The sequence below is a fragment of the Plectropomus leopardus genome, chromosome 14 (assembly GCF_026936395.1).
Source record: "Plectropomus leopardus strain MGB_pleo_1.0 chromosome 14, ASM2693639v1, whole genome shotgun sequence".
Taxonomy (NCBI): domain Eukaryota; kingdom Metazoa; phylum Chordata; class Actinopteri; order Perciformes; family Serranidae; genus Plectropomus; species Plectropomus leopardus.
Window position 1 is genome coordinate 34,936,016 of NC_142189.1, and position 10,836 is coordinate 34,946,851.

A 10,836-nucleotide genomic window follows, 5' to 3' on the forward strand; every position below is an offset into this window, starting at 1 on the left:
GATCCCTCTTCCAGGACGGATACGCGTGCAATAGATGTCTTAAATAACAAATGAAATACAATTGTGGCACAAAGTAAAGAGAAAGAGAGAGGGGGGAGGGGGAAAGAGGCACAGCAATAATGTAAACAGATGCATGTCATTATACAATAACGATAGGTGCAAAATTATCAAATGCACTCTATGATGATATTGATAAGAGTCTCATGCATATATTGATACGGAGGTGTCCAAAGGCATGATCACAGCATCGGCGCAACCAGGACCGAGAGCACTATCAGGGCAAGTGGAGGGTACAGTATCAGTGCAGCCAAAGGCATGGCCACAGCGCCAGCACAGATATCACAACGATCAGGCACAGCCAGGGCTGCGGCCAGGATCCGGGAAAGTTAGGAAACAAGGGAGCAGGAATGCTCCGGAGAGGCAATGGGATTAGGGTAGTGCAGCTCAACAGCACCAAAGTGGTGAGCAGTAAAAAGGATAAGCACTCAATGAGGATCCTAGAGTCATTGATCAGCAATTACGACTTAAATATGAATGCCAGAGAGCAGTAATAGAAAAGAAAGAAAGAGAGAGGAAGCAGAGCCAGAAAGAAAGATAGAGGAAGCAGAGCCAGAGTGGCAGGTCTGAACGTACTCAAAACCACTCCCACTGGATCAGGCCGAAAGCTCTGCCACCTCTCCCTCCTCCCCGTCACACAGATGGGGATTTCAACTGAGCACAAGAAACTTGTGCACAAGAAACTAGGGTCACTAAACTGCTATTATGGTATAAATATAAAGGTCAGAGAGCAGTGTTAGTCCCCACTGCTCTCTGACCCCTATAGAAAGTCCCCCGGCAAGTTAAACCTATGTCAGCCTAACTACGGGCTGGTCCGGGCAACCTTAGCCAAGCCTAATTATAAACTTTATCAAAGAGGAAGGTCTTAAGTCTACCCTTAAAAGTGGAAATGGCATCTGCCTCCCTAACCGAAACAGGAAGATGGTTCCATATGAGAGGAGCATGGTAACTGAAGGCTCTGGTTCCTATCCTACATTTGGAAACTTTGGGAACCACAAGTAACCCTGCATTTTCAGAGCGCAGAGATCTTGAGGGTTGGTAAGGAACTATGAGCTGCAACAGATAGGATGGAGCCTGACCATTTAGAGCTTTGTAAGTAAGGAGGAGGAATTTAAATTTAATCCTGGATTTTACAGGGAGCCAGTGCAACGAAGCTAAAACAGGAGAAATATGGTCCCTTTTCTTGCTTCCCATTAGAAGACGTGCAGCAGCGTTCTGCACCAGTTGGAGTGATTTAAGTGATTTGTTGGGTCAACCAATTAATAGGGAATTACAGTAATCCAGGTTTTAGAGGTGACAAATGCATGTACTAATTTTTCAGCATCTGTCTGGGATAGGATATGTCTAATTTTTGCAATGTTGTGCAAGTGAAAGAAAGCAGTCCTTGAAGTTTGTTTTATATGGGAGACAAAAGATAAATCTTGATCAAATAAAACTCAGAGGTTCCTTACATTTGTGCTAAAGGGCAAGGTAATGCCATCTAGAGAAATTGCATCGATTGAAAAGGAGCTTCTGAGGTGTTTGGGGTCAAGAACAATAACTTCAGTTTTGTCTGAATTTATCAAGAAATTACGGCTCATCCAGGCTTTTACGTCCTTAAGACATGTTTAAAGGCTAGATAGCTGATCAGTTTCATTTGGTTTCATAGATAGATAAATTTGTGTTATCATCAGAATAACAATGGAAATTTATGGAGTGTTTTCTAATAATGTTGCCTAGAGGAAGCATATATAAAGTAAAAAGGACTGGTCCAAGCACAGAACCCTGTGGCACTCCGAAGCAGACCTTAGTATGCACTGACGATTGGTCATTGATGTGAACAAATTGGGAACAATCTGATAAGTAAGACTTAAACCAGGTTAGTGCTGTTCCTTTAAGGCCAATTAACTGTTCCATTCTGTGCAGCAAGATTTGATGGTCAATCGTGTCAAAAGCGGCACTGAGATCTAAAAGGATTAAAACAGAGACCAGACCTGAATTAGAAGCAATCAGTAAGTCATTGTTAATTTTTACTAGTGCCATCTCTGTACGATGATGAAGTCTAAAGCCTGACTGAAAGTCCTACAATAAACTATTATCTTGGAGAAAGTCACCGAGTTGAGGAGCAACCACTCTCTCAAGGATTTTAGAAATAAAGGGGAGATAAGATATCGGTCTATAGTTAGCTAAAATCTCAGGAACGAGATTGGGCTTCTTTAGAAGAGGTTTAATGACAGCTACTTTAAAGGACTGTGGTACATAGCCTGTTAATAAAGACATTGCATTGATTATATTGAATAAAGAATTGTCTAATAAGGTTAAAGCTTCCTTAAGTAGCCTAGTTGGGATGGGGTCTAACAGGTATGTTGATGGCTTGGATGCAGAAATCAAAGTAGAGTGTCGGCGAAGGTCAATGTGGGAAAAATGGTCCTAATAAATTCCAGGCCTTGCCGCCATATCCAAGCTACCTGAGTCCGGGGTTGTTAAGGGCAAGAGGTGATGGATTTTTTCTCTAATAGTTAGAATTGTATCATTAAAGAAAGTCATAAAGTTGTCACTGCTTAGGACCAAAGGAATACAGGGCTCTACAGAGCTGTGACTCTGAGTGAGCCTAGCTACAGTGTTGAAAAGAAACCTGGGATTGTCAACAAGACAATCAGTTTGAGAATGACTTAAGTTAGTAAGAGTATTCTCAGTCACTGTAACACATGGTCATGATGTCAATGCAGAAGGAATCAGTTTCTTAAATTTAGCCACTGCTGAATCAGATAGACATCTAGAATAGTAACTCTTGCTGAGAGGCTTGTAGTCGAGTAGTAAAAAATTAAAAGTTATTAAATAATGGTCAGACAGAGCGGGATTCTCGGGGAAGACTAATAAATCTTCAATATTGATGCCGTATGCTAGGACAAGATCTAGGGTGTGATTGTAGCGATGAGTGGGTTTATGTACACATTGACTGATGCCAACTGAATCCAACAGCGTGGCAAAAGCAGAACTAAGGCTATCACTATCATGTGAATGTTAAAATCCCCAACGATGACTACTTTGTCTGTTTTAAGCACTAAACTTGATATAAGCTCAGAGAATTCAGATAGAAATTCAGAGTATGGGCCAGGGGCGCGGGTCACTATAACAAATAGAATTGGCAATAGAGTTTTCCAGGATGGGTGAGAAAGACTAAGGAAAAGGCTTTCAAATGAACTATAGTTTAGCTTAGTTTTAGGGTGAATTGCTAAGCTTGAATCAAAAATAGCAGTGACTCCCCCTCCTCAGCCAGTGTCGTGCGCAACGTGACTATTTATATGACCAGGAGGAGTGGATTCATTCAGGCTAACGTACTCATCAGGACAAAGCCAAGTCTCAGTGAGGCATAATAAATCAATATGATTATCCAATATTAAATCAGTGACTAAAAGAGCTTTGTTTGATAGGGATCTAATGTTAAAGAGCCTGCATTTAATTCCCCAGCGGTTGAGTGATGACATGCGGCTAAACATGTCGTCACTGGTCACATTGGGGAGGGGTCCAGAGAAGATTTCTTGTCTGACATCGTCTTTGCGTACTCACACACCGACTCTATGTTAATTTTAGTGACCTCCGACTGGCGTAACCGGGTGTCATTGCCGCCGACGTGAATAACAATTTTATTGTATTTATGTTTATCCTTTGCCAGCAGCTTTAAATTTGACTCGACATTGCCCGCTCTGGCCCCAGGGATTTGACTATGGCCACTGGTGCTACTAACTTCACGTTTTGCAAAATAGAGCTACCAATGACCAGGGTTGTGTCCTCAGCCGGTGTGTCGCTGAGCGGGGAGTACTTATTTAAAATGTGAAGGGGGGGGGTGGAAGGTGTACCGTGGGCTGCGGCTTACTATGCTTCGCTCGGACAGTCACCCAGCCTCCCAGCTTGCTAATTATCGTAGCTAAGGAGGGATTTTCCACGGTGCGGGGCCACGCTTTCAGATCGCTAAGCCTCACCTCCAGCACAGCAAATAAACAACACTTGTTACAAGTACCGCTGTCGTTTAAGGAGGCAAGAGGAGTAACCAAACATCTGACACACTGAGCAGGAGAGAGCAGCAGAAGAGGGAGAAGAGCAGGGAGAAGCCATCGCTAACCAGAGCTAAAGCTAAAGTAGCTAACGAGCTAACAGTGAGTGAGCGGCTGTGTGATTAAACAGGAAAAACCGCTGAGAGGAGACAGTGGTGAGTGTGTAAAACTTAAGTGAGTTTTAATCACAGACAAGAAGCAGCCGAAGTAAGGAGCAAGTTAGAAGATTAGCTGGGAATCGCTCGGAAGAGCAGCACAGAAACACTACCAGAGGTAGAGATACACTGGAAGTGAGGTATCACACTTACTGCAGTCCATCAGCACGTCCAATGGATCACAGGCACTCCAAACACAATAATCTATCAGCCACAAAGACACTACAACCCTTTTTACACATTGATCCCGCTTTCGAACCACTACCAAGGTTTTTTCTTTATGACTCCTTTGCATTTTTACACAGAACCAGAACAACACCACCATCTTTCCTCTCCAGAGTGTGATTACACATTGCATTGCTGTTTTGCAGATTTAAAAGAGGCATGACGGACATGATGTGTCACAAAACAGCATCTGCCTCGAGTATGACATAAAACCTGAACCTCAGAAGCACTTTCTAAACTACAAAAATGGCATTAACATGTCAGTACCATAGACTGTATACAAAGATGAACAACATAACAGTTCCCCCATAATGTGGCTTTTCAATCTTGATCGCCCCCTGGTGTCTGTCTGCAGTACAGGTCATAAGGCCCACCCTTCTGTATGAGTGAATGAAAATAGGCCAAACTAAAAACTCAAAATACACAACAAATAATTTTTCCCAAAGATGGTTTCTGTCACTGAAGGTAATTCTTATCACCCTGATTTTTGTTCAAGTGTTTATTTTTAAAAGTTCAGTTTTAATGAGTTATTAAATGATACAACAGGGGGCCTTTCTGCCATGATTGACGGCTGTGACAGCCAATCCATGAGCTCACATTCAATGGAGTTGCTCGCAATTGGTCTGATGGATGTTTCAACAGGAACTCCCTCACCGTGGATATCGCTACTGCGCAGTCTCTGGCTCTCAATGACCCTTGCAAGATGGCAATGCCTGTATCCAGGATATTTTGACCACACTCTGATACAGTGGGTGGAAGTGGAGATGCGTCGTTCATCTTTTTTATAGTCTATGGACAAAACCGTCATTTATCGGTCCTGTTATATGGTGTCTGATCGGGGCTCTCAAATCTCACTCAGTAAGTTTAGGTGATGTAAGGAAAAGTTGTATGACCGTGTTAGTCCGTTGTTTTTTTTTTTTTTTTAAATACATGTAAACATGTGATTGGGGGTCAATTTACTTTTCACGTGTATGCCTCTGTTGGACCTGGGCATTCTGCACCTGCTCCATAGTCGCTGCATTGGGGTTTGACCTGGGAGTGGAACTGTATAAATTCATAAAGCAAAACTGGTTAAAACAAAAGAAGAAGAAGGGAAGAAAACAAAACAAGATGAAGGTACCAAGTAAAGAATAGAGTATGTACAAAAGTACAGCACTGAAAAGTTATCCATGTTGGCACCATTCAACATGCAACCTGTTTGATGCTCGATAACTTGTTTGGTTATGTGACATAATAAGTCAACCCAAAGACGGTCCAATAACAACTGCCTGAAAGGGGGCATATCACCACCTACTGTGGCAGAGTTGGACATACTTCATCAATAAATGGATTCTCCGCCGCGCTTGTATACTGGGACAAGGACAGTAGTCCATTAAATGGCCTTAATCGAGCTATAACCGTAAGTGTGCATGAAAACGTAGCCTACTGATTGTCTTCCCAATTGGTGAACATTTGCAGCCACTGTTCTTCTTTGAATTAGTCACTGATTGCTAACAGCTACTTTTAAAGTCTCAATTAGTGGGTCGCACTAATAACTTGTCATCAAAGCATCAGGCTCTAATCACTCATGGCCACGTCTCTCTAGCTTTTACAAATCTCGTTTCAAGACTGTTACTACGCTGCAAAAACTGCCGATCTAACCAAGTGAATAATCTTATATTTAGATTAAATAATCTAGTTAGTCTTGTTTTAAGTATAAATGGATTATCTAGTGCTGACTAGGAAAGATTATTTGACTTAATTCAAGTAAATATCACTTGCCTGGTCTTGTTAAGCATCTTTGTCTTTTTCTGAGTTATTTTTAACTAGATACAGGAGACAAGTCTGGAAACATCCACTTCAGGTCTATAGAAACCTTATTTTAAGCACTAGTATGTCCAACTAGGCTTAAATAAATTGCTTGAAATTAGTGTTTTTGATCATATTTCAAGATTGTATGGGCTATAATGAGAGTCACACAGTTTTACTGGTTTTAAGACATCTTAACAAGCAAAATTTGCTTACTGCACTGGCAGCCAAATTTGCTTCTTTTAAGTGCAAGTATGCTTAAATCTAGGGTGTTTGGCCTTAAATTTGACAGGCCATTTTTGCAGTGTACCTTTGGTCCCGACTCATAAGCAAACCACTCTGTCCCCCTTTCCAAAATTGTTGGTTATACACAGAACAGTGACGAGGCATATCATTTCAGCCTTGAACAGGCAGTGTAAATGCAGCTTACAGGGATCTGCATGCATCCCGTCATGCACACTGCTGCATGAGTGCTTTCTATTCCTCTGCAACAAAGACCCACAGACACCCCACACTGACAAGGGGGTGGGGGTGGTCAATGCTTTCATCTCCTTAACACAGATACCCCTGGCTTCAATTTCTCATCCCACACAACATAGACCACTGTAACATCGGATGAGAGAGAAGGGATGTGAGACACGTGAAAGAATTGGTAATGTAAAATGTTTTCTTACTGCTATATCCAGAAAAGAAACACTGAATTATTTTGGGGGTCTGTCATGATTTCTTCACAGTGTAGCTTTAATTTGCTTGAATCAATCCCACTTCAATTTTCAGCATAATTCTGTTTGCATAACATAAACACGGATTATTTGTGAATAGAAATAATCTTTAAATTGTGTTAAAACAACAAATCATGTGGAGTTCAACAACTTCAGCCAGGCAAAATAACATACATTTATAATATTTTTTTTCCTATTACAATGCATCATCTCAATTATGTATGATAAGTACCGTGAAAGATTTTCAGACATCTTAAATCACAGTGTAACAACAAAAATGGGTAAGGAACTTAAATGGTAATGGTAAATTGACCTGCTCTCATATAGTGTCTTTCTAGTCCACTGACCCCTCAAAGTGCTTTTACACTTACATGTCACATTTACCTATTCACACATATATTCACACACTGGGGGCCGAGGCTACTGTACAAGGTATCACCTGCTACTCAGTAATCGTTCACACGCACTCACGCTCCGATGACACCACATCGGGAGCAATTCGGGGTTCAGCCCTTTTTCTTGGTTCTTGTTAGTACACGTGCAGCAGCGTTCTGCACCAGTTGGAGAGACTTCAGAGACTTGTTTGGGGAACCTGATAATAGGGAGTTGCAGTAATCCAGCCTAGAAGTAATACATTTTTCAGCGTCTGTTTGAGACAGGATATGCCTAATTTTTGCAATGTTACACAAGTGAAAGAAAGCTGTCCTTGAAGTTTGTTTTATATGGGAGGCAAAAGATACATCTTGATCGAAGATAATATATATCATTACAGTTGTGCTAGAGGTCAAGGCAATGCCATGTATAGAAATTATATATCTTTGAAAAAAAGAGTTTCTGAGGTGTTCAGGGCCAAGTACAATTACTTCAGTGTTGTCTGAATTTAACATCACGAAATTACGACTCATCCAGGCTTTTATGTCCTTAAGACATGCTTGTAATCTAGATAACTGATCAGTTTCATCTGGCTTCATAGCTAGATACAGTTGTGTATCATCCACATAACAATGGAAATTGATTTCTAATGATGTTGCCTAGGGGAAGCATATATAAAGTGAAAAGGATTGGTCCAAGCACAGAACCTTGTGGTACTCCGAAGCAGACCTTCGTATACATGGAGGATTCATCATTAATATGAACAAACTGGGAACGATCTGATAAGTATGATTTAAACCAGCTTAGTGCCGATTCTTTAAGGTCAATTAATTGTTCGGGTCTGTGCAGTAAGACTTAATGGGCAATGGTATCAAATGCAGCACTGAGATCTAATAGGGTTAGTACAGAGACGAGTCCTCTATCAGAGGCAATCAATAAGTTACTAGTAATTTTTACTAGTGCTTACTCTGTACTATGAAGAACTCTAAATCCTGACTGAAAATCCTTGAATAAACTATTATCTTGAAGAAAGTCACAAAGCTGATTAGCAACTACTCTTTCAAGGATTTTAGAAATAAAGGGGAGATTAGATACCGGTCTATGGTTTGCTAAAACCTCTGGATTGAGAGTGGGCTTCTTTAGAAGGGGTTTAATGACAGCTACTTTAAAGGACTGCGGAACATAGCCTGTTAATAAAGACACATTGATTATATCTAACAAAGAATTGCCAGTTAAGGGTAAAACTTTTTCATGGTAGCCTAGCTGGGATGGGGTCTAACAGACATGTTGATGGCTTGGATGCAGAAATCAATGTAGAGCGTTGGTGAAGGTCAGAGGGGGAAAACAGTCTAGTCTGCAGAGCTAATCTGATATGAGCCAGTTTATGTTCCCAGTTTCAGCTTGAAATTGCCCAAAAAGTGTCTTTTATTGATCAGTTCCTTTGTAAATGCCATCACTACAGTCAATAGTAAATCTATGAACAATATAGATTCTCAACTGAGAGAATAAGGACTACAGTATATCAGTGATGCAAAAAAACCTTAGCAAGAATGCTCTTTAATTGTATTCACAGGGCTGTTGTTGCTCTCACTGAACTAATGTCCACACTGACTCTAAAAGAAGCCTCCCATCAAATCACAGGTGGCATTAATAGTGTACTATCTTCTTGCTCAGGATGATGTTTACTTGAATATGAAACCTTACCATGGAGTTTCCACTTAAGATTATATTTGTATGTTTGGTCCTGATTGGCTGAAGTCTGTTTTACACTGCTGGTAACAAACACAGATTTAAAACTGATCAGTCATTTTTCATTTATCACAGATAATTGAATTTCATTTTGATTTGACCAAAACCATGTATCCATTAGGAGACAGCATCAGTATACTTAGACAAAATGCAGTTCTTAAGTAATCTGCTGCATCAAGTGGAAGAACTGAAGGATGTGCAGTTGTCACAATAGAAATAAAGAGTGTTAAAATAAATATATTTGAATTTACAAGCATTTTTTGGCAGCAATCCCCTTTCACCTTAATTGGAGCAACAGTGTTGCTTTTTACTATAATTATTTTAAAAATATTCTTCAAAGGAAGTAGGCAGCATGCAATCCATCAAACGAGTCAAATGATTCATCTGATGGGAACACGCACAGACTGTGAGGAAGAAAGCCTATGTGAACAGAACATGTTGATAACCACAGTAGTGGCACCATTTATCTGTGACTGGTGCCTCAGGGCCAGCTAAGGCAAAGAGAGCCTGGCTCTGGCAAACTTGCTTCATGGTACAACTCTCAGTAGGGGGATCGCAAAGTCCTTAGCTTTTTTAATGTGATTTATTTGCAAGTTTTGTTTTTTTTTTTTAAAAAAAAAAGGGTACACATGTCTATGAGGGATTTCATCACATCATTAGGGGATTTGATTGTTCAGGATTAGAATTTGGAAAATTTTGCATAGGAATGTTCCCTGCAGTTTTTTTTTTTACTCTGACTCTCCCTCTGTTTTGATTTTGACTTTTCAATTTGTGTCAAAGCAAAGGTGAAAGGGGGGTGGTGGTGGTGTGTGGGGAGGAGTGGGTAACTCAAACCTAACCCTAACACAATCACTCCAAAACTCAGGTGAGTATTAGCAGTGATATAGCACATATACAGGGAGTTAACCATGACCTCTTGTCAGTAACATGTTGGAAGAAAGACTGTTCTTTTCTTCAAAGAGCAATGTCTTTATGCCCATCCTTCCATAAAGTTTAAGACATGTCTTACACATATTCAAAGTATTATTGGCTTCTATAATGATCCTTTCTCCTCATACTGGCGGTGAAGTGATCCCTCCATAGTGTGACTCAAATGGAAGTCAGTTTTGTGTAAAAATACTTCTGTTCCGCTGATGTTAGTATGGGATGCAATTAGATAAATTAATAAAGTATCCTCCAAAGTCACAGGGCCAGATTTACTAAAGCGTCTGGTTTTTCAGGGAGGATGTGACACATTCTACCCCTCACACGTGTTGTATCGACACAGATACACTGGGCTGGAGTCCCACTTTTGCATGTTATTTGTGCAAGTGTTTGCAAAGTGCATCGCTCTCCTTGCATACTTATTTAATAGAGAAACCAAAGCCCCAAACCACTTTTGTCAGTGAGAAGCAATAAATAGGTATTTAGTGTTGCTGATTGATTCAGGTCCAACTCTTGACATTTAAGTGCAAGTATTAAAATTCTACATATTGTGTATAAATTTCATAGACTGTATATAAAGATGGACGTCATGACAGTTCCCCCAAAGTGAGGTTTTTCAATCTCGATCGCCTCCTGGTGTCTGACTGCAGTACAGGCCCTAAGACCCGCCCCTCCATGTAAGTGAATGGTCACTAACATTGAGACTGGGCTATACTCTCCAGTTGGTCATAGGCTGAAATAAAAAGTCAATGTACACACCAAATAAATTTTTCCCAAACAAAGTTTCTCTGTCTCTGAAGTAAGAAGGTA

At 40.5% G+C, this 10,836-nt stretch overlaps 1 protein-coding gene across 1 annotated transcript in view; it reads right to left on the reverse strand.

The window, feature by feature from the left end:
* Positions 1 to 5,279, reverse strand: part of LOC121953201 (neurexin-3a) — a 169,730-nt gene extending 164,451 nt beyond the window's left edge. The window contains exon 1 of the mRNA XM_088087962.1: positions 5,126 to 5,279. Within this exon, the coding sequence (XP_087944088.1) occupies positions 5,126 to 5,279 (154 nt within the window). The remainder of the gene's footprint in view (positions 1 to 5,125) is intronic.
* Between the last annotated feature and the right edge of the window lie 5,557 nt (positions 5,280 to 10,836).